Source organism: Lonchura striata, chromosome 14 (assembly GCF_050655825.1).
Source record: "Lonchura striata isolate lonStrDom1 chromosome 14, ASM5065582v1, whole genome shotgun sequence".
NCBI lineage: Eukaryota > Metazoa > Chordata > Aves > Passeriformes > Estrildidae > Lonchura > Lonchura striata.
The window spans coordinates 7,172,685-7,197,515 of NC_140716.1; the positions used below are offsets into that span (position 1 = coordinate 7,172,685).

The 24,831-nt window shown below is 37.9% G+C and overlaps 1 protein-coding gene across 3 annotated transcripts in view; it reads right to left on the reverse strand.

Moving 5' to 3' along the window:
* Window positions 1-24,831, reverse strand: part of LMTK2 (lemur tyrosine kinase 2) — a 109,385-nt gene that overhangs the window by 18,260 nt on the left and 66,294 nt on the right. For all 3 annotated transcript variants that reach the window (XR_014958406.1, XR_014958405.1, XM_021539747.3), the window contains exons 2-10: window positions 16,743-16,867; window positions 15,785-15,929; window positions 13,950-14,023; window positions 13,338-13,456; window positions 12,562-12,649; window positions 5,748-5,881; window positions 2,534-2,618; window positions 1,783-1,904; window positions 157-306 (exon numbers count right to left, since the gene is read on the reverse strand). Coding sequence is in view for 1 of the 3 variants with exons in the window: in XM_021539747.3 (XP_021395422.3) it covers window positions 157-306; window positions 1,783-1,904; window positions 2,534-2,618; window positions 5,748-5,881; window positions 12,562-12,649; window positions 13,338-13,456; window positions 13,950-14,023; window positions 15,785-15,929; window positions 16,743-16,867 (1,042 nt within the window). In the remaining 2 variants the exon portion in view is untranslated. The remainder of the gene's footprint in view (window positions 1-156; window positions 307-1,782; window positions 1,905-2,533; window positions 2,619-5,747; window positions 5,882-12,561; window positions 12,650-13,337; window positions 13,457-13,949; window positions 14,024-15,784; window positions 15,930-16,742; window positions 16,868-24,831) is intronic.

Sequence of the window (24,831 nt, forward strand, 5' to 3'; positions counted from 1 at the left end):
AGGAACTTCCATCTCCAGCAAGTCCTTTTACTCCCTTTATCTAGGGTTTGTTTGCTGAGTTTCTCTGTAGCAATTTCAACGTGTTTAAGAGAACCGAGTAATTTCAGAAACTTCTTCAGCAGCTTTAAGAATAAATAGAAACACTTAAAAGTTTACCATCTATCAGAGTATGGCTGCTCCAGACGTGGCTTGAAGGGTTTAACCTGCTTCTCCTTGATAACATGGGTTAGGACTTCCCTGTCAGAGAAGTCTGAGTAGGGCCGAGCACCATTCTCAAACAGCTCCCACAGTGTCACCCCCAGGGACCTGCAAAACAGCAGCACATGACTGAGCACTCTCAGAATTATTTTAGAGTGGCTTTTCTACGAAAGGATATGCAAAGCATAACAGGCAAGAATAAATAAATACTAGTCTCCATTGTCTCTAGAATAACTTCAGAAATTTAATTCATTTTGACAGAATGCTAAAAGCCTGAAGAATAAAGGCTTTTATTTAAAGAATATTTTATTTAAAGAATAAAGTTGCTTGAAGGCAACAACAATGAAGACAGTAAAATATAGAAGAATTATTTGATCATGGAAAACCCCCACATATAATAAAATATCTTTTCAACAATTTAAAAATAAAAAATATTGTTATTTTTCACTATGGTGTATAGAAATGAGATTAAAACACCTTACAGTTAGTCCAATAGAAGAGAAAAAGCTTTCATGAGAAATTGCAGTTATAGGTCAAACTGCTAGAAAACTCCTCCTTTTTCCAGAGTTCATAGAATTCTTTATTGTTAAACTGCAGTGGTCAAAAGCTGCCTCTGCTCAGTGCTGCATTTTTACTGTATCCAAAACTAATCACATTTTCACTGATTACAGTCAGTGGTAATCTTCAGGGAACCTTTCTGCGCTCAAAGTGCAAAGTAACTGACTCTGCATGTAGAGTAATTTAGATTGGAAGGGATGTCTGCAATCATCTAGTTCAAACCTGTTCAAAGCAGCTCTGCCTAAGAGGCACTAAAATACAAGTTGGAAACCTTAAGACCATGGCTGCTTGCAGTCCAGATGAACAGTATGAGCTGAGGAAACCTCCTTGGAGGATGGAAGCAAACTAGTTTATACATAATTTCTATATACCCCACTTGCTTTCTGCAACCCTACTTTTAAAACACCAAGCAAACCCTAGTTTATTATTCAATATCCTTCAAATATAAAGTAGGAATTAACTACAATGTTTTCAGAAATGTTAGCCTAATCCAGTTTCTATTATCCAAATTCCTTGAGGCTTGAGAACTGAAGTGGAACTTGGCTATTTCAAAAATGTGCATCCTCAAGAGTTCACCAGCCATTGTCTATCAGCTCTTTGGCAGCAGAAACCATCAGTTAATTGCTGCTCTCAAATGTTGCAGCAAGAACACAGCATTTTAATTAAAATGCCACTGTTCTACCAATTTAACTTCATCAGGCTCTAGTGGGATCATCTTTTTATGCCACTCAGAGCTACTTATTATTGGAAAAATCATTTACCATTTCTTTCCTTTATAAACATCTGAAGGTATTTTTATTAATATAAATACCTATTATTCTGCTAAACATTTTTGCTTGCTCCAACTTTCTCTTAACAGATTTCTAAGCAGCTTTCCAAAGCAGGATATAGTTTCAGGTTTACAGTGATTAACCCACTGTACATCTGATGCATCAGGCTAATTTAAATATTATTTACTCCTTCATGTAACATTTGAAAATATGTTCACAGATCTCTCATTGAAATTTCTTAAAGCCTTCTACATACCATATGTTACTGTATTTATTTTGCTCTGCTGATAACAGTCTGTCTTGAAAACTTGTTACTAATTCAGGTGCAGTCCATCGTAGAGGAACAAATTTCTTCTCATCTGTCTCAATATAATCCTCCTAAATTATTGATCAAAATAAAGAAAAAAACCAAAAATGCTGAACATACATTAGATCTGCTTCCAGACAGTGACAGTCCTTTCCTTAATATGTTTTTCTGTGATGCCTATGGAAATAATTAGAATTAAGAAAAAAATCCTGTTTTCCCCAAGTAGCTGAGAATAATGCTATGGAGGAAAGTCATTCACTGGTCACTGCATAGCAGAAAATTGAATGCCAATTTCTTGTTTAAGGGTGGTACTAACAAATGTTTTAAATAATGTCCTTAATTTTTCACTTTCTTGATATGCTTTAATATTTTGAGTATTTTCATTAAAAAGTTCTAACTTTTCTTTCAAATGTATCCTTAAAACAAACTAAAATTAGAATGTTCATATTGTAGGACCACTGTAAATAGGACCAAAAAAGGGTAGATTTAGCAGAAGACTCCAGAAACAAACTCGACTCATCTCTAGAAAGGTACCTGTTCTAGTACATTAACTTGCTACAGTTATTTCCCAGTAATACTTTGAAAGTTCATTATTCAAATAAAGGACAATCTACTATCAATTCACAACTTTCAAGCATGCTTGCTGTAACCTTGGCCCCTGAATCCTTTTAAAAAGTGGTCCATGACAAGATTAACTTACCTTATACCTACTGAATCCTATACCATAATCTCCTACTTTGACATTTAAATCGGATGTAAGGAAGCAATTCCGTAAGGCCAAGTCACTGCAAATGCAAACAAATAAACAGTGAGACAAACCAGGAGGCCTCCAATATAAATTCAGACAAATGGGTTAACAGGAGGTACAATTTTTAGAACAGTCAGGTCACAGTTTAAAGTATCAAATGAAAAACCAAGAAAACTATTTTCTAAAAACTTTGAATCTAAAAGTCAAGGATTTATGCAGAGATACAGGTTACAGTTGCAAGTAACAGGAGCAGATCAGTAACACAAAACAGTGCTAAGGACTCAGCATCCACTCTAGATACACTTCAGCAATCCTCTGTGCATGGGCTGTAGGCTGATCCCATAGACCTCAATCCTGCTGAAGGCTGAGGCAAGCTGGGTGCAAGAAAGGTGTGCTCCTGGAGCTCCTGCAGCTCCTTTCCTGACCCTCTTCTGTGGAAATTAAACCAGTCCATGCACTCTGAAAAACCAACTCATATGCACTACAAACCCAAGCACAGGAACTGGGGAAAGTAATTTCTAAAATGCAATTGTGATCTAAACTAAACATTAAGACAGTTTTTTTGTTGCTTATATTTTTATTAAGTTTTAGAACCTAAACATGTCAACAATTGATTCCATATCTCACTGGAATACTGTGGCCACTACAGTTCCACACAAACACTCATCACTTCCAGAAGAAACAAACACTGATAGGGTTTCTCCTTAGAGAGGACTTATTGGACAAGATTTCTTTTCTGGCCAAGAGGCTGTGATTTCCCTGGGCACTCCCACTGCTTCAAAGGAGAATCAGTTTAGAGCCACAGAGACAAGGAGACTCTGCATTCTGGAATCCAAAAAAACCCAAACACAGCGACAAGGCAATCACATTTAAAGCTTTCATGCAAAAACCCTGGACTATTATTCTGTCCTGTATAAAAAAGTTCAAGCTGCAGTCACTTCTCTAGAGCAGTGGTGTAGACTCTTAAGCATTCAAACTACACACAGCATTTACATGCAGTTCATTTCATTCTGCTCACAATCCGCTCCTGGAGATTACATGGGCTGTTCACATGCTACAGTGATGTCACCCCTCTTCACACCTATCACTGCATGGCTTGCATTTTAACTGTCATAAGCAAAATCTATCAGCAATTCTGATTAAATAATAATTGCAATATCACATTAAGCAACCAGTAATATCTTATATCTAGTTAAGTTCATTACGTAACAAATCCATACATTACACGTGAACCAGTACTACAAGACAGTCTTTGAAAAAGACCAACGGAAAAAATAATGTATTTCACAGAAGTCCTCCAACAAACAAATCACAAAGCTCTTGAATAGACACAGAATTTGCTTCCAGTTGCTACCATAAAACAGACCACAAATACAAAACAGCACTGCTGCTGTAACAATACAAAGAGGCAGTTTTAAGAGACCCATCATGCAAACTCAGAAATTTATGCAAGTTTAATGAAGCTGGAACTGTGGCTGCAACAGCAAAGAGCTCAGCAGACTAATTGCTCAAATATTTCACTTTTCAGTTTCACAGAGGGGACCAGGCAATTAAGTGCCCTAGAGGAACTCTACCTTTGCTTCTGTTAGCTTAAAAAAGCCTGTGAAGTAAAAATGGTCTGAAAGCCACAGCTTGTCTGCTACAAACACAGACAATGATGTTTTCCTTTCCAGTCATTGAACTACACAGGTTAGAAACACATCTATAACCTTCACGTATGTTCCAGAGCTTGCCAAATTGCTTTATACTAGTTAAATAAATATCCTGGAAGAGAAAAATTGTTGGCTGCTTGAATTTACCACTAACAACAAAATCACTGATGCTGGAGCTTTACCACTTACTCTGACAGCATCAGGATAGTGTTGCTAGAAGTAAACATTACAATGAGTATCTTGCAGATCCACAGATTAATTATTTAGCAAGTTTATCTGTATTTCACTGAAAATGTACTGTTAAAATTAATACCTACAGAGCCATGCTGCTGCAAGACAAGAAACTGATCCCTCTGTTAGACAGGTACAACTGGTATTACCTTCAAGTCATTTGAAATTGTTAAATGGGTTAAAAGAAGAGCTCTGTTTATCAGCCACCAGCTGAGTCCAGGCTTTGGGGTTTTGCTGCTGTTTTAAACCTGCACCTTTTAAGACTTAGGTTTGAGAGTTCATTTCTCCCTGAAGACAAGATCTCTGCCTTCCCTATGCAGCAAGAGGTGCATTAACAAGCTCCAACACAAGCTCCTGACTTAATGAAAGGGTGATGCAAGTGCTGGTTCTACAGCAGAGAACAGACTGACAAAGTAACTGTCTTGTGGCACCCAAGGTTTCACCATGAAAGACACATTTGGAGAACACATTCACTTTAATATTTTAGTCATCTTAGAAGTTAATAATTTCCAGTTCCTTAATGCCTTTACATTTAAAGCAAAATAAAAAAAAATATTGTATTTTTCTGGGCATCTTGTTTCATGAATGAATTTTCCCAGCCTTTTGCAACTACTGCCATTCTTTCAGTATTCACTACATTAACTTTAATTAAAGATAATGATATTAATTAAAAATGAATCTAGCATTCCCCCTGATGGGAACAAGATTCTTCTCCTAGCATGATTACTTTGAAATCTGACTACCTCCTTTAGTGAAGATTTAAAGGTTACATGAACAATATCAGTGAGAAAATACCCCTTTCAGTCATATTTTCCCTCTAAATTCAGCTTCCTCCTTACTGCATTAGAAAGAGGGGTTTTTTCCCCATTTTTAGCAATACTGGTAACATTACCAAAGTAGTTCTAAATTTCTGCAATCTATTGAAAATTCACAGCACGTAAGATTCACAGTAACTGAATTTTAACATCCCTCCCTTCACAACAAACAAAATTAATTTGACTTGGCTAAGAATTAATCAAACAACTGCACGTGGACTGGCTTGGCACCCGCTTGTGTTCTATGGGCTGCAAACCCAAAGAGCAGGTGATGGCTTTCAGGCAGGTGGAGCTGAACACCACAGAACTGCAGCTCAATTAGCTCCTTCATTAGCATCACACCTTCATGCCTCAAGCTGTTTCACATGTTCGTGGAAACACAGTCTTCAATACCCCTGGATTTTAATGAAAACACCCAGCTGAATTTCAGAGTGCATCTTGACTGACTGGCATTTCTCTGGAGCCTACCTGTGCACAAAGTTGTGTTTGTGCATCACAGCGAGGCCAGCAGCAATCTCGCATGCCATTCTCTGCAGCAGCATTAGCTGAGACTCTCCTTTCATGTGCTCCTGCTCATTGCAGATGTAAGTTTTCAGGTCACCCTGTAAAAGAAATTGAAGATATTTATTAGCCTTATATGTTGGTTGAATAAAAAAAAATATTTTTAATAAAGATCCAACTGACCACATTATTTATTTAACACATTTATGTTCAAGAAAATAAAGTTCCTCAAGTTTCCAATCTCCATAAAGGATCTTACATAAGTCATCTAAGGCATTTGGTATTATTCTTAAGGGTTTTTAATCTAATCATTTAGTAATTAACATCCGAGATCAGACTGCCACATAAAATCTGTCATGTATTAGTAACTTCCATTAAAAAAAGAGTTTGATGAGCCTCTGCTTTTAAATGAGATGAGTTTTCAAGTGCTCCAAATCAGCAAAGCTGTCTGGAAATCTGTAAGGGGCTGGAAGGGAGAGACAAGAGAGTTTCAGACATTGTTAGCTCACCAGAGCTTTCTACATAAAAAGCATGGTAATATAGCCCATTCCAGTCAGAAAATTCTGATGATGGCAGCAGTTTTACTGAACCCAGGCAATGCTGAGCAATAGATATGTAATTAATGAGCCCATGGAAGCACTCCATAAACTACTAAAAAAAGAACAGCTTTGAAATAGAGAAAAATAAGTGAATACTGTCCAAACATTCAGGAAAAGAAAGACTTATGTAGTAAGAGAATCCAAGCAAGGGAAAAGAACAAGTTTTTCATGCCATTGTCGTTAATTTTCTCACAGTTTGAATTTCAATCCACCAGTCCTGTATTTTTGTTATTTAAAATATAGACTGTCTGAAAGGTTAGCAAATTATTTTAAAGACATTTCTGTACTGAGACTGCACAATGTATATCACAACTTGTTTCACCAGCATAACATCCTGGGCTTTGTCTTTGTCCATTATCTTCCCAAATCCTGGGCCAGGAAACTCTTGCCAGAGCAGAGTTCCAAACAATTAGGAAAGAACAGTGTTTGCAACACATGCAGTTCCAAACAGCAGAGCCCAAGGATTACAAGCCCTGAACTCCCAGCTGAGCTGACTGTAGGTGGCAGCAAGAGCCTAAAGAAAATCAGATTCTAAAACTGTCATTCATTAAAACAGCAACTGCTTGCTTAGGGCTTGTCCCAGGTGGATTAAGTTCCTAGGACGCCTGAAATGCACCCAGGAATTACTTTTTAATTTTTAAATACGTTAGTAACAGCAGTGCTGTGTGACATCCCTTATTTAGTAAATAATTCATGTAGGCATATATTTTTGTAGGAAAACCAACTTTTATTAAATCCAGCACCTTGAAACATACTGGTTCTGTTTCCATTCTGGTCTAATTAAGGCTAGACTCAAGGTTAAATATTTAAAATAGGAACTTTTGGTATTGCCTTAAAAGGACATTGCTTGTACCAAACTGGGATGAACCAGTGGTCACACTCAGGGGCTGAACTGCCCTTTAGAAGACCCTGGACAAGCTGAAAAATGTTTCAACTGGGACCTTACAAAAGTCCAGAAAGACAATTGCAAACTCTCACAGCTGGGAAGGAAAAATCCCTTACAACAGCACAAAGTGAGCAGTGGCCAGCTGGACAGCAGCTCTGCAGGAAGGGACCTGGGCATCCTGGTGGGCAGTGAGCTCCAGTGAGCCCTGTGTGCCCTGGCAGCAGGCTGGGAGCAGCTCCTGGGCTGCACAAAGAGGGCCAGGCCCAGGAGAGCTCTCACCACCTTCTCAGCACTTGTCAGACCACAGATCCTGTGCTCAGAACTGCCTGCCCCACAACAAGACAAACTGGAGCAAGTTCAGGAAAGAGCCACCACGACAGTCAGGGGTCAGAGCATTTCCCCACGAGGAGAAGCTGAGGGAACCAGGCTCATTCAGCATGGAGAAAGAAAGACTTCAGCATAATGACTGCCCAGTAGAAGTTATTAAAGACTAAGCCAAGCTGCTCCCTGTGGAGCATGGATGGAAGATGAGAAAGAACAGGGATGAGCTGAAACACAGACAGTTCAGACTGAGTGTAAGGAAAAGAGCTTTTCACATAAGGACATGAACAGAAGTGCAGGCTGCCCAGAAAGAACACACAGTTTCCATTCCTGGATGTTTTCAGGATTCAGCTGGACCAAGTCCTGAGAAATCCAGTCTGACCTCAGGATGATACTGCTTTAAGGAGGAGGCTGGAGACCTCCTGAGCTCCTTGCTAGCCTGAATTATCCTATGATGCTTTCCTGCCTAAAAGCAGACAGTAGCAAGAGAGCAACATTATCCCTGCACTATTTTGAGAGCCACAAAATGGCCCTTTATTGACAGACTTTTTAACACAGTAAATATCAAATGTTATATATATCTGAATAAATGCAGCTCTGCAAGATTCACTGCAGAGACATCTAAATATAAAAAGCTCAATAATCATGCTTGAGGAAGGCTCTAATTTCTCTCCAACCTCCTCAGCCACTCTCTGCCTTTTTTCTCCTCTCCTTGGATTCCTTGAAGAACTAAATTTTACCTTTCTTCCCATCCTTCTCAGTTTAGCCATTTCTGTAAATTTTAATACACATTTTCTCTGTAACAGACAGAAGCTGGCAGCTTTTTGTTTGTGCAAATTCCTTATTGGGTTCATGTGAACACCCAAATGGCTGACATGACTTTCTAACCAGAAGGCAGTGACTGTTTTAAAACTGATGAATGGTTTTAAAAATGTGAAACAGTTACCAAATTACATCTACTGAAAACATTCCACCAAATTGTCATAAACTGACAAATCCTCCCTTTATTGTTAAACCACACACCACTGATAAATCTGCTCTTTTGCCCATATCCATATTGACCATGATCATTAAACAGATTCACTGAACTCTTCCATTATGACTATTTAATTGCAAAGATTCCTTTTTATTAGAACATGCTTTCAAGTGGCAGTAATTAAAAAAAGAACCAATCACTGCAAGCAGCCACCTTCCCCTACCAGCAGCATCCCTAGAGTAAGCTACAGAGCACTCCAGGCAAATACTGCATCCTGCTGATCTCATTTGCCCAGGGAATTGCAAGACTTGAAGAATTTCTGTGAGAGTTTGATAGGTAAATCAGCCATCAGCCTCACAATATACATGCAACTTCCACATTTGAATAACTTTCCTTTTACTCATAAATTATGTCAATCCATTAGAGGATTTGCTGTGCTGACAAAATGCTGGCCACACACAGGGCTGAGTAATATATTAAAGTTAATAAGACAGCTACCACTATTTTTAACCTGGCATCATTCTGCAATGTTTAACAGTGAACAGTTAACTATTCACAGCAGACTGCACCAACATACAATGCAACTAATATGGGGAAAGGGGCTGTTCAACCTTTTTGAGTATTTCTTTTCATATTTACTATTTTCTAAATCGTTTTAACACAGGCAAAGCATAGAATTTAACAGCTTAAATCACTTATGTGCAACTGACTTCTCTCATTTCTTTGCCAGCTCTGCAAAGCAAGGAATACAAAGCAACTTGGGTTACATTATAAAATAGACTAAATGTTAGCCAAAACAGTTCTTGCACACTCAACCAGCAATCTTGTGTAACAGAAATGTATCAGGAGTTTCTGTGGTCAGGAAAACAAGCCAGCCTGCCTGACATTCAGCACTGCCACCCTGACAGCTGTGGTTTCTCTGCACTACAGTTTCCTCTGATCAAAACCTTCCAATGCCAAGGAGCCTGGGAACTGATAATCCAACAGGGTTGCCTGAGCAGCCAAGACAAGGTCAACTGGCCCTAAAAAAGCTACAAATCCAAGTAAGAAAAGTAGCAAAAGGAGGACACGCTGTGATAAGCCATGAGTTTGAAGGAGTTTGAATAAAACAACCTCTGTACCCTCCAGACTGAGTTGGTCAGCAGAATAGCCACATTTTTTGTTACTTAGTATGCCAAATTTGCTGAACAAGGTCAACACTGCCACGTGAGCCTCAAAAGAACTTGTCACCTGAAGATATTGAAACTTCCTATCCAACAAAGCTTATCTTCTTGCCATGTTTTTTCAGAACTAGTCAATTCTTAAACACACAAGAGGGATTAAAACGAGTTTACTTTGCTGGATATTCACAGACACCACCACAACATAAGGGAAAGAGGTTTAGCTCAGCATTAAGCCACTGGCAGCTGAACAGGACCACATTTCTCATCCTTCTCACCTGAACAACAGTCACCAGACACTGGAACCTTTAATCAGCCACTTCAGTTCCACCTGCCCTTATGCTTTTTCTGCTGAAGAATCACTCCTGTCTGTTCCAGAAGCACCTCCATGCACACCAATTCACCCAATTTCAGGGGAAAAAGGAGCTTTGAGACCAATTACTTGAAGTTTAAAAAAATCTAAATAACTGCAATTCCAACTGCAGTGATAAAAACCTTTCTGATACTTCCCTAAGAAACCTTTTTACTAAAAAAACCTATTAGCCACATTTTCTATTCCATCATGATTCCCTCACATCCCTTCCTTCCTGTCTCTTCTCTGCCACCTCCCACTCCAGGCCCTGGACCACAACAAGAATTGTAGTGATGGGCAGGGACTCTGAGCTGCTCACTTGGCCCAGGCTCTGCATCAAAGTGCAAAGGGAACATTGTCCTGTCTGCACAGCCCCTGAGTATTTGTGTGCACAAGAAAAAAACACCATCATGTCTAGGAGATACTCAGTTCTACCAAGTAAGTAAGGAATCTTTAATATACAAGTTATGTTTAACTGACCGTAATACATAATTTTCTAAAACCAAGTTTTAGTTCACTTGGAATAGAATAATGAGCACAGACATTTATTTTCCATTCCAAAGAAATTACCTAACTACACTCAAATTTGTAATACTACCACTTTAACTGTCAAGTTTACTGCCCCTAGTTAAAGTGAAAACCTATTTTATCCCCTTAAATAAAATCCTTACCAAATTACTCTGCAGGATCATGACAACTTTTGGAATAATGAGGAATCAAACAAGGATATTTTTTCCTGTATACCTAAAGTAGGGCAATCTTTAAAAGCTACTTCATCTTCAAATTTAAGTTGGATTAAATCACATAACTATTTGAAAACATGGCAGCAATTAAATCTGATTTGGATGTATATCTGATAGACTCAGTAAAATGCAATTCTTTCCAGGATCCTTTTAAAGAAATTCCAATTTGAATAGCAGGTTTGAAAACCAGTAAGTAGTATTCTATTTCTATACTGAAAAACTATGAAAAACCTTATCTGTTAACCTTAGGCACAGAGTTTTTAAATGTTAGCAAACCCAGAACACTTCACTTTGATCAGTCACTTAAAGAGGTCAGGCATTTCTTCCATTTGGAAAAGAAGGATTTTATCAGCACTTCTGCTTCATTAATTTACCACAGTTAATACATTGGAGCAAAAGAGCAGCATGGAAAAAATATAATTATTTAAGGTAACAGATTAATTGATATTTCTCCAAAAAGTCAAGTTCATGCTAAGTAATTTAAATTGCCTGAAGCAACTAGAAGCAGATTTTTGCACCTGAGCTTAAAGGGAAATTCTTCAGTAGTGAAACTGGTAAAAATAATCTCGCTGAAATTTATAAATGCAAACTGTCTCATTTCTAAAAGACTCATTCCTTAGTAACATCTGTGCACTTCTGATATCATTTCTGTCTTGACATTTCCCAAGGAACTCTGCTTTGGGTGATATCTACACAACAAACATTAAAAGCAGCTACTGAGCCAATGTTTAGACAGCCAGTTGGACTCTGGGGCTTGTTTGGTTTTAGTAATGTGTTATGCTACAATAAAACAATTCAAGTCTTTCCAGCCTATGGATCCAAATTTTTCTCTCTCATACCTCTGCACCCTGGGCACAGTTCAAAGGCTCTGTACATGCCCCCCTTCCTTGCACTCATGAACATTCCAAGGACTGCAGTTAAATCTGATTTGGATGTATATCTGAGCAAGGCTTTGAGCTGTCTCTTGCATTCCAGGGACCATGTGGCACTGAAAGCAGTGGGAACACCCTTCAGTGTGCTCCCAGCTTTTCTTTTGGTGGCTAGGAAGCACAAGGTAGTTGCTTGGGGGGTAGAAAGGGAATGAGAAGTAAATAAAAGGATAAGAATGTAGGGAAAAGAAGATAACCATAAGGGAAAGGATCAGGAAGAGAATGAAGACTGACACTGAAAATTCCAGCTATTAGAATACACATGACTGATACAGAAGTGAGCCCACCATTGCATTTTAGCACAAGGCAGCACAGCATGGGTAAAATTTAGGCACTCTGCAGGTAGAGAAGGCAGAAGGGAAAAAATTCTTCCATTTTCCTAAATTAACATTTTCACATAAATGCACATAAAGCACATTAAGACTGCAGACAGGAAGTATTTAGGATGTGATGTTGGTGGGTGCACATGATACTGGACTGTGATAAAGCTTCCTGCTGTGACACCCTCTGCCCTCCAAGCTCCTTGCTGAAGGCAGACAGAGAGACTGGTAATTCCATTATCAAGGAACAGGTAGGTATCTGCCTCCTCAGAACATTCCACAACACTTAGAACATACATGATAAACTGAAGAGTATAAACAAAAAATTGCAATTATGATTCATCTAAAAAATAAACTAACAAAAGCCTTCTAAATTTCTGGTTAATCAAAAAATAAGAAAGCAAAAGAATAATTTCAAAGCAAAGGGCAGTAAATATACCACATACAATTTACCCCGGTGGAAAAAACTGCAGCATCTCGTGTAAGTGCACTTACCAAGTCACAGAACTCAAAAACTAGGAGATAAGGAATGGCTTCCACACATTGCCCAATACACTGGAGAACATTTGGATGCTGAAGAATGCTGGAGTGAAAAAAGACAGTTAAAGGCAGGAAGATCACAGTAGAATGCAACACACTGAAATGCCTACTAGAAGTTTCAACACATTACAGTGGAGGGGGGTGGCAGGAACAGAAGGTGCAAGTACCAAAGCCACAGATTCCATTTGTACCTTTGTATTGCTGAAGAGTATCACTGACAGCAGCCAAAACTCACAGGATCTCAAACCCACAAAAGCCAGGATTGCCACATGAGAGTCACACTCATCCTCCCACGACCCCTCATACCAAAAATAAAAGCATGCAACTCATGAACTACACCAAGCTACAGATCTGGCTACAAGATAAACCTTTTTTTAGCTGGGTTAGTTCCCAGCCAGATCAGTTACTTTTCCAAAATTGCTCCAAAACCACTTGTGCCAATGAAGCAGAAGGCATGAAATTTCTTCAGACAAATGCCAACAACCTAAGCCTAAATGCAAATATAGCCACAATGCTAGAAATCACTGAGAAAGCTCTTCACTAACCAATCTTTTACAGCACATCCAAAGTAAAGTACACTAAGTTATGTGCTCACATTGGGTTGAGTGTATTTCACATTTTAAAGAAAAACATTACAGTTAGATGGGAGGGCAAGTAGAGACAGTAACACTGAACAAAAGCAATACCCATAATTTATCTGCAGCAGAATGAAGCTGTGAAACATTACTTACTAATATGGTTCTCCACTTCTTAAGAATTGTTCTTGCTCCTTGGGACCTGCACTTGCCTTTAACTCCTTCACTATTACCCTTGCTACACTAGTCCCTGTGTAGATCTCTCCAAGGAGAACCTGAAACAGAGATTGCGTTTTTAATCAGAGGGGAAAAAACATTTATAGTCTTCCTGCAAAGAAAAACAAAAGCTAAAACATGTTGCAGGAAAGATTTCCTGGCGTTTTTACAAACCCAAAGCTTTGACAATTAAATACACATACTTAAATCTTGACAACTGATCTATACGGCAACTTTCAGAAAACATGTTTTCTAGCGAACACCACTTATTTGTTTAATTTTTTTCCTAAAAAGAATTGGTAAAAACAGGAGTGTATTAAATCAAATCTGTGGAAGTAAATGTTTAACTAGTCTCCAGTAAGAATCTACAGGTAAATTTTAAAAGCACAGATTAGCACTGTGATTACAGCTAAAAAATGCATGCAAGGAAATATCTAATTTCAACTAAAGTTTTTCTATGCTTTTTTTTTGAGTAGCATTTTAAAGTAAATACAGAGGTCTAGTCCGCTGGGAATAAGTCTCAATCTGTGCAATATGAAGAGAACTCCTCACCTTTCCAAACCAGCCATTTCCAATTTCCTGGATGTAGTTTAGACTCTGACGTGCAACTTGAGACTTTGATCCATCTGTCACACAACGAAACAAAAGCAACACATATCAAACCACTCAGATGGCCAAAGCTAGCAACTCCTGAGGAAACAATGCAAGCTTCTACAAGATTTACACCCAGTTGGATGCAAACATCCAGCTCAAGCACCAAACCCTAGTCAGATGTACATAAAGTAGGAAGGTAATGTTGTGACAACAGCACCCAAGTGAAACTTTTCTCAGGTCCAGCTTCTAAATTACACCAGAACACACCCCCAACAAAACCACAGCAACTGTCCTGATGAAACGTGAACTTACATGTTTTTAACATGAACTTACAAGGTTTTTTAACACACTCAGCAAAAAAGCTAAGTTCTGCTTCCAGTATAAAAGTGTATTATTGCCTGTATCTAGGTAGAGAAAATGACCTATAAAAAGTCTCCTTACAGAAAGTCTCCTATGTAAATAAAATAGAAAACCTAAGACAAAACTCATTGTTTGTACATCTTAACAATTACAGTTATATAGAGCTACCATTTCGAGAGAAAAGGTTTGCCTGCTTTATTCTTCAGCCCAACAGCCCTACTTGTAGCTACCATCTGGAAGGAGGACATTTTTCAACTAAAAATACTTCATATAAGAGCACAGAGAGGAGGACAGAAAATAAACCCCAGATCTCCGCAGAGGATGGGCAGTAACTATGGCAGAGCTCATTCACCAGAAGAGATTCAGCAGTGTTGGCCCCTCTGCTGCCCAACTGGTGAGGAACACTAATTGATTTAAACAAAACCTTTTCTTGTCTGAGAAAGCTAGTCTGTAATTTATTTCCACAAACTAGATTTAGAGCAGTACTATTGTACTGGAAGAGCCAGAGCTGTATAAATCACTGTCAATGTGCTCCTAAGCATGGCAAAAGACACAGCAGTGCAACCACATTTTATCCAAATACTCAGGCACATTGCCTTCCTTCTGGCAAAACACTTGTTGTGACAACTTCATTTTAACAATTATGGCTACACAGAAGAGCTGACAAAATTTTTCACTCATAATTTTTCCCAGCTCTTTAAAATACTGAGTCATTTGTACAACTGTGTCATTTGTATTAAAGGCACACAGAGTGTTCCTTGAAACTTGTACAGAAATTTTGCCAGAAGCTTCCCCAAACATCTAATGATCAAGCAACCTAAGTAGTATGTAAAATTATGTGAAATAGCACATGAGAATAACTACTTTAGGCTAAACTCTGCTTATAATAAGATGCTTACGTTTCCTTTTACAAAAATTGTATTTTAAAGAATACATTCCAAAACCCCTTCCACTCAGCAGGACGAAGCCTAATGCTCTGTCTTACCAAGATCACATTTACTGCACAAATAGTCTACAGTGGCATCAAGGAAGTGATGCAGCTGAACAGAAGCACTGCTGTCAAGGAAAGGATTCACTTATATTTCTATTAAAGGGTGGTGGTTAAAATCCAATGACAAGTTAGCCATGAAGGAAGCTACTAAAGAGCAGAAGTCACAAAAGTCCCAGGGTACTTCAAATCCTTTAGGTATATAGAGATATAACGACAGCAATCTAGAGATGGGGGTTTAAGGCCGTTTTGTTCTCTTAAGCTCTCTTACCCTCCCACAGAAGTAATATTTCCCCTTTTACCTTTATCCTACAAAGTATGTTGGCTCAGTTTATGGAAATCTGTATCAAGTTGTTTATTACAGTAAAGTCAAACAAAGAGCCACACTCCATTTTAGACTCTGAAAATGCCTACTTTTGTTTTTGCAATGAAACCAGTACTTTACCTGTACGAGATGGAAACTGGGAGGGAGTTGGTAAAGCAATATTGGGAACTGAAAGAGTAAACACTTCTGCTGGAGACTGAACAGATGGAGTATCTTCTGCTGGAGGTGTAAAATCTATTTCATCATCAAAGTTATCTTCAAATTCCTAAACAGAAGAAGTCTTAGTAAACAAGCTGATCCTTGCCTTTAAATAAGTACTAATACATTTCTTTCAGTTTGAATGAGCACTGCTAAGGAAGCTTAGCTTTTTTCCAAGAATAGTGACAGATATTTAGTGTTCTACTCCCGGCTTTCTATTAATTGCTGTCTTAAAGAGATTAAAGCATTGCTTTTAATAACCAAGGGGTTTTTGTTTTGTTGGGTTTTTGTGGGTTTGTTGGTTTGGGTTTTGTTGATGGTGTTGGTTTTTTTTGCTTTGTTTTGTTTTTGCTTTAAATGCTAGCCCTGGCTTTGAATGAATTACCATGAACTGCTGAGGCCAAATATTCTCCATTTAGAAATGAGAGCAAAACTCAATTTTAGGAACACTGATTAAGGTATTCCAAAAGGAACAATTCTCTGATGACAATTTCTCAAGAGTTTTGCTACAGTGGATATGCATCTTCAGTATTCTTATTTGACAGACCCCACCTGCAGACTACAAAACAAAACACAGAAAAACAACAAAAAATTTCTTGACAGCAGAATTGTCTCAAAGGTGCAACTTTTACTACTGATTCTGATAGCTAGTTATTATTTTGGAAAAGCATTAAACACCCTTACTGCAGCAGGGAGCAATTAGTTAAAATAAACAGCTGCATCAGGACTCACAGCCTGTAGAAATACGGTCACTGGCTGTTTCAGAAGAGAGGATGTACAGTGACACTGCAGAGTATCAGCACAACTAATCAAGTATTCTGGACACCAGGATGCAGCTGAGAATATCGCTTGTACCCACACTGATAACTTCAGGTCTTACCTTGAAATCTATCTCAGGGTCTTTACAGCAGGAGACACAGTTTGCCAGCAGAATGACCAGGACTACCAGAGTGCACAGAGACAGAATCACAAAAGATGAGGGAACTTCTGCTGTAGCTCCTTCTCCTAGAAATAAACATGTATGCAGTACTATATAAATATGTTTAGCACCCTAAGAAGTTCCTTCAAAACATATTATCCACATGTATTTATTTAAAAATGGGACTCTGAACACTTCATCCCATGGATGTGATCAAAGCTAAGAAGAAATTGAACAAAGGACAAAGTGGCAAAATAGATTTGTGCTTCACCACCTGCCTGCACCATTCTGCACCTACTTGGCTCCAGCTAAGAGGCCTCAGCCAATGTGATTTTCTGAAGTTAATGATGAACAGTGATAGCACCAAGCCTTGGGATTCTCTTTAAGTCAATAATTTAAACAAATATCCAAACACAGAGTAGAAATCTGGTCTTTTGGAAGATACTTCCCAAGAGCTAGAACACCTGACCTACAGGAACAGGCAGCTAGAAGAAATCCTCATTTAAACTGCACACAAATGTAAAATATATCACTACAGGACAGTACTCTCTCTCAATAAATGCATTTGTGACAGTCTGCCAAACACACAAGCTGCTGTCACAAGTGCAATGGATGAAATCAGCTCTACACCATTTCTCTTCCTTGTGATTCACTAGGTGATTTGCCTTCAAGAACTTTAGAGTTCTACCTGTTTGTAAAACACTTCAAATAATATCCCAAAATTTTATATATAAACATTCCACAACACATTTCCTGATATTATGCCAGGTAATTACTCACAGGATCAAAAGCCTCAAATGGCATTTTAGAAAAATCTTAAGTTATTGCCAGGGTTATTAAACCCATTTTCATCCCTGTTTTCATCCTCTGTAGAGAACAAAGACATGTGGTTCCCTAGGAGACCAGAGCATACATCTGGAGGAGTTGTTTTTGTTGTTGCTGTTTCTTTTCAAACAGGTACTGCCACAGAGATCAGAGAAGTAGTTGGACCACATCTGATTAAAATGTATTTAGCTATTACATCACTGACAGAGTTTAACAATGTCAGGTGACCTGGACTGACTGGATTTTACAACAGCATTTGAGCATCAATGGGAACGTCTGGCAACAGGACAGGGTTTAAATGAAGCCTCAAAAATAAGAAAAGTAGAAGTTGATTGCTTGTCAAGGGACACAGAAACTTGTCCACCTATCTCTTAAACCTTCAAAAAAAAACCTGCAAAAACAGAGATTTGCAGAAAAAGCTTTTCATTATGTTCCACTGAACACTTACAGAATATTTATTTTGATTACATGTACAGACCAAATTGACATAATGAAAATCCTGCTTCAAAGTGTGTCAGCACAATTCCAGAAGGTCACATTTTCTGCACAATTAGGAATATTATCAATACAACAAATAAAAGCTAGCAAAAATGGAAGGTTTTCAAACAAGTGATTCTGTTTCTAGTTTCCACAATAGCTTTGGCATTTTAACCTCATTAGGGACTGGGAATACTTCACTGCAGATACTGAGCATTGTTCTAACACAGATCAACAACGAGGTGAGGCCATTCACCAGCTTTTAGTCATAATTCTGAACAGAACGAAGTATCTCTGAAGAGAGCTCTCAATAGAACAATTTATATTCATTGAAATCAAGACCTCTATGTAACACAATGGATGTTTTTCCATTTCTAAAAATCAACAAGAAAAAAGGGGAAAGTAACAGCTGATGTGTTTACTTCCTCCAGATGTTCAGTAGCCTTACTTAGGAAACTAAGAATTACCTATACTGCAAATATAAACATTCTGTGAAGTCATTAATCAGCTAAATTATGGTAACAAACACCAGTAATACAGCTGTAGATAAAATCTAAGGAATTCCTTTAAACTCCTAAGTGAAACCAAATAACAAAAGGTAGCTTTACTAAAAAAAAAAAACAACAAAAACTACATTACCAGGCATTACAAATTAAAAGCACAAGGCAATTTTCACACAGAAATTTATGAACAGAAGCTTTAATACAATAAAAATGCCAATTATTTTGGGCAAGTTTCTGCAACAGTTACAGAACAGCATTCCAGATGACTCACACAAGTAAGAAGCACTTACTAAGAATTACAGAACCCATCTCTGTTTGGATAAACTTTGAAGTTTCTAACATATTAATTAATAAGTAATATTCTTAATTTGCAGGGTTTTTTAAAAAATTAATGTAAAGTTAAGAATTATATTACGGCAACCTGTAATTGGGCTAAAATCTATTGTAAGTAAAGCTATTTTAATAGCTTGCATGAATACATATTCAGTGACAGAAGTTACTGATTAAGTATTGGAACTGGTCTTTGTGACAAAGTGCTGAAAATCTGCTGCAGTATAACCTCATTTGCATTTTTCAACTATTTCCATCCAATGATTAATTCACTGGAGCTTAGTAAAATGACTTGAAACTAGAAGATGCTTAATACACCCTTTTGTTTGTAAATTGTGGAAGTATGAAACAATGACATTTATTTTATGGTCCTGACTGAAAAAAGCAACCAGCAAGAAATCCATTCTAATTAATGCAGAGGACCATTTAATAAATTCATCAAACAAGAAATTTCCTAAATTAAAAAACCTGCTAAAAAAGATTTTAAATTTAAATAATTTCAAAAGAAACCTGGATAAACTCCAATAAACATAATTATTGCAGAAGATTATTAATATCATACATTCTGGAGAAGTTAATAGATTTACTTAGCATATCAATTTAAAACCCTGCCATATTTACTGTAACCCTATGCAGTAACAACCTAAGGCATCTTAATATCTACCCAGAAGCCAGAATCTGTTCTTTAGGAAAGGAACAGCCAAACAGATTAAAAAATACTCTTTAACATGCCAACAATAAAAGGCTTCCTGCAGCTAATACAAATAGTCTAGACTAGTCTGCTTTGGTATATCCAAACTACTTAAGCCAGAGGAAGAGGCCTGGATTATATCAGTCCTGTATTAAAATAAGCAGGAGATGAAGCACAGCTGCGTCACTCTGTGTTACTGCAAGGTTAACACAACACAATGCTTTACAAAGCTCTGTGCTAGGACATGTTCCATCCCAAAATGGCACCTAGATGGTCCTAAATTATCAACAGAGAAAACCAGGTATTCTTTCAAAGCTACACAGGATTAAATACATCTATGACATTTACCCACTTTTTAGAAGTACACGGTATCATAAACAAGTTAAAGCCCTGGCTGAGGTAGATATTTAATTAGCAGCTACCAAAGCAGATTCCTCAGCACTTCTGAAGATGCCATTTTCTGAGCAAGTTCTTCACTAAAGCCTAAACTGGAGCACAGCACATGTGAAGTCAAAGGCTGTACACAGGCAAGTACACGACCAGGCTCACTGAGGACCCAGTGATGATGAACTGCGTTGGCATTCTCAGGATCAAGTACAGACCTGAGAACACACCCATCAGTATTTATTACAATGTTTCAAGGGCTGGAAAATGTTCTTTTCATACAAAGCATATTTCAAAGCAACTTCTATAGGCCAGGATTTCCTATACCTTCCTAACTTTCTTTTATATCTCCTTTCTTCATAAGACAGTTCTCCAACCACCAAATGCAACACATAAGCAAACACAAGTTCTTGTTTCACTACAACTGTTCCCCTTCTCTATCCCATTTCCCAGTCTGCCCCCAATACTCAAATACCCTCATGTCATCCACCTGTAGTATCCTTTGGTATCATTAATTACAAGTAACGAGCATGCCAACTAGCCAAATATTCCATCTATGTTTACTTGTCAAGCAACAGGCTTAATTCAGGACAACACAGCACCAGGTGTAGCTGCCCACACATGAGGGATGCTGGGCCTGCCTTTCTTCTACAGATTATGAAAGGCCAGGATGCCTGAACTGTTGATTTTGGTTCAATGTGAGTAATCACTTTATTAAAGTCTCCACCTTCATAAAACTGGGCTAAAAAAGTCATGATTCCACACAGTTCTAAGCACAAGGAAAAAGAAAAGTAAATGTATATTCCAGACATGACCGAGTACACTCATAAAAGACGTCCACTACTGCGATAAAGGCAGCGTAAGGCACAGATAAATTAAGCATTATTAGGGCACAGTGAACTTCAAGGGAGCATCTGATTTTAAGCTTTCAGCACAGTAGTTGCTATGCAACAACAGTCCCACTGCATAAGCAAGAGCCCATTTCCTTTCAAGAGCAGCTATATAACTGGCACTAATAGCTATAACTATTTCCAGCACAAATCTAGCATGACAGCAGTCACTTAAACTGTCTCTTGGACACACTCAAATTATATGATCATGAACTAAGATGCTACTTTATGACACCAAGTCAGAACAGTGCAATCTTTAAAATACTAATGAATGACCAAATCTCATTTTGTTCCCTAGCTAAACCCAAGGCATCTTTCATAAACTTTGTCAGTTTACTTACTCCGCTTTTAACGAATATTAAAGCAACCACATTTAAAAGTGTAATATCACCCTAATTTATAGTGGTTTTGACAAATGTGATTTTAAAAGCTATCCCAACTTTCCTAAATAATACTGTCATTTTCTTTTATGCCTGCAATTAAGTGGGAAAGTGCTATCGACTCCTACCCAGTTCTCCACAAGTCAGATTCAGATCATTATCTTTCCCTCATAAAGAGTTTCCCCTGCATTTATTTACTCCCTGAAGTCTTCAGAGGTTTGCTACTAATAAGCACAAAACCATACAGACAGAACCAGGCCCATAAATTCAGATGGCCTGCAGGTAACAGGCAGAATACTAAGCAAACCTCTATTCAAAATTATTTTAGACACATCTATTGTGTAATGCCTGATTTGTATGACAAGGTAAAGCACAACAGACACTGCAACTCCTCCATTTCACAACAAATAAGCCCCAACCAAATTCAAGCACATTCCATTCGTTACCACATTCCTGTAATCTCAATTTTTTCCTGCTATGCTCCATTTAACAACTGAGCCAAAAAAATCGTAATTTCCAAGACTAAGTTTCAGAAGAAATGGGTGCAGTACCATTATTTAGTTGTGCAATGCTATATCACAGTGGGCTTTAAAACACAACATTAGAAGGACATTCAAATCACCACCCTTCAACTGAGCTACAACACACAAACAGAAGTTTTGAAGGAGTGTTATTTGCATTTCAGACATTCTTTTGAAAATAAAATTAAAAGAATTTTAGTGTGAGAGAGACACTCCAAATTCCAATCAGCCCTTTGCTTTAAAGGCCATTACCAGTACAGTACCAGCACTACAGGAAGAAATATTCCCAAGATCTTTGACTTCCAATGACTTGCTGTCCTCAACACAATGGCCACACCTTACTGAAATCTAAAATGGTTCCAAATGCCCAAGGTATTTCAAGCAGAGACTGGAACTGTTCCTTCACTGAGCAAATCCCTAAGAACAGACACACAACACTGCTAAAGGAACTTTTAATGTTTCTCAGTCTACACCTGAAATTTTCAGCATTCAAATTTTTAAGACACTCAACTAAAGCACAAATGTTTACTATCTTAAAACAATAACATAGAACAAACTGTTGAAAATGGTATTAACTGAAGAGTTGTTTCAAAAGTCTGTCTTCTCATAACATTATTGCTACCCTTACACTGGATAATGCAAATGTCTAATGCATTACTAATAAAAGTAACCTTCACTATTATGTACCGTTTTGCAAAAGCACTTTATCACCTGATTTTATTTTTCCTTCTATGAAAAATTTTACTTTCTAAATATAGTCTCAAGAAAAAAACTCTTGGGGACTTATAGGTACAGCTATCCAAGTTACTTGTGCACAATTGTACTTACTCTTTCTGAAAACGAGAAGCCATAACTAACAGCTTGTCAATAAAACAATTTCCTGGCTAAACCTCAATTGTGCCACATGGCCTAAATCAAAGTCTGGCACTTGGAAAGATACAAGTAAAATGACAAGACTTAGTATTAGTGTGGGAAAAAAAAAATCAAAAATCAAATACAAGTCTGTTCCCATATTCCTCTAGACAGAAATTGAGACATTCATTCCTCTACTTGACTTGTCCATTACAATCCCTGTCTTACCCTAGAACTCCATTAGGTCCCTCATGGGGCAGATGGGTGGGATCAAAGGCCAAGGCACATGCAGAGACAATTCTCCTGAAAAGCCAACTGCTTCTCTTCTTTACAACAATTAACCATCAGAAAGAAGGGTAACAGACATAAACATGGCCATTTCTTACAGAGTTTACCCCACGAAACAATAAAAACACCTGTGACACTCCTCAACCCATCTTGAGTTGTGGATGTATTTCTACAGTGTCAAAAGGCAGCTGCACAGTTAAATGTGTGTTTTCTGGACACATGACCCTGAAATATCACTGTCCTATGCAATAAGTTACAATATTTTCCAGAAGAAATCTTTGCTATTTCATATCACAACTGGATGTGTAATACTACGTCAACAATTCTTGACAAATTATTTCTGTCCTCCCATTTGTCCTTAAAAAAAAAAAAAAGGAGTCTATCCTGCAGTATAAGCCAATATTTTTTCAAACTTTATCTCATGTTCCCCCTAAATACTTTCACAATGTGCTTCAAATGAATTTCTTCTACATGTGTTTAAATCCACTCTGCATGTTAGGGTGGCACATGTTCCATATCCTACGGCAAGAATATCCAGGGCAATGCTGGACTCTCCCAGAGCACAGCATCTCAGAACAGCACTGCTCTGATCCTCCTGCTCCTGAGCACTTGTCCTGGCCTGCATATTGGCTGAACAGTTAGTAACCAGCAAAACTCTGAGCTGGGATTAGTTTTACATTACTGACCTTATTCTATTATCCTAAAAGTCTTCCCAGTAATGTCAGAGAATTACTCACATAACAGCATACTGCTCAATTTTAATAAGGACTAAATATAGGCTGGTACTTCAAGTGTTTACAGAGTGAGATCTGTTTGAAGTTTCAGTGCTAGAATCTCATGTTTGCACAAAGGCATCTTAAGACAAGGCAAAAAATATCCGTGTTAAATAATTATGTGCCTTATGCCTTCATGGCAGTGTTTCTGGAAAAGCTGGGAAGCATTATCATCTTGCAAATGCATCACTGACTCTTAATTGCATGTATGTATGTGTGTCAGAATGTACATACACACAAAATTCTACTGAGCATACTTTATTCTGTACTGCTAGATGTTGGTTTTGACAATTAATTCCTGCTCAAGTACTTTTTTTTTTTTTCATTTCTCCAACAGTTAGGTACAGGAGTTGTAGTTTGGGGTTTTTTTTCAACACAGGAAAGACCACAATAATTTAAAGTAGCAGGAGATGATCATCCAGAAAAGCATTATCTGCAGCATGGAAACCAAAAGACAGTATCTCTTCTTCCTACCACTTCATAGCAACACAAGCCATTAAGATACAATGCTTTTGAAGAGACTAATTCCAGTTCACAGGAAAGAAATCCATAAATGCAACTTTCATGCAATGGGATTCTCTGGAATCTTGATTTTATAGTAGATGCCTTTCTAACTCCAATGTACAGCTGAGTTAAGAAAAGCCAGAGAGAAAGGAAGCAGCAGCATTTTGTAAAAAGAGCTTATTAGATCTGTTTCTCATCCCTATTCATAGCTAAAGGATCCCTGGGCAGAACAGGCCATCAAGAAAGTGATTGATTTTGGAGAACTGGATCTGATATACAGGCTGAAAGCCTAAAAGTCAGCACTAAAAAAAAATCTACTGTTACTATTTTCTACACATCCTTCATACCACGCTCCAGTGGTAGTCCCAAAAGAATCATGTCACTGTTAAGTCACTACAGTGCTGTTTTCTTACCAGGAAAGAAACTTTTGTAAGTGCAGCAGTGTTGGACAAGGTGTTACTTTGTACAGCATTTCATACTGAAGATCACTGAGAAGACAATTTACTGACAATGTACTTCCCACCACTACCTTGACTAAGCTAAATATGGCACAACACCTTGCTGTAGACAGCCCTTAAAGCACACATGCAGGCTGAAAGGACTATCCTGACACATTTTGTACATTTCTGCTT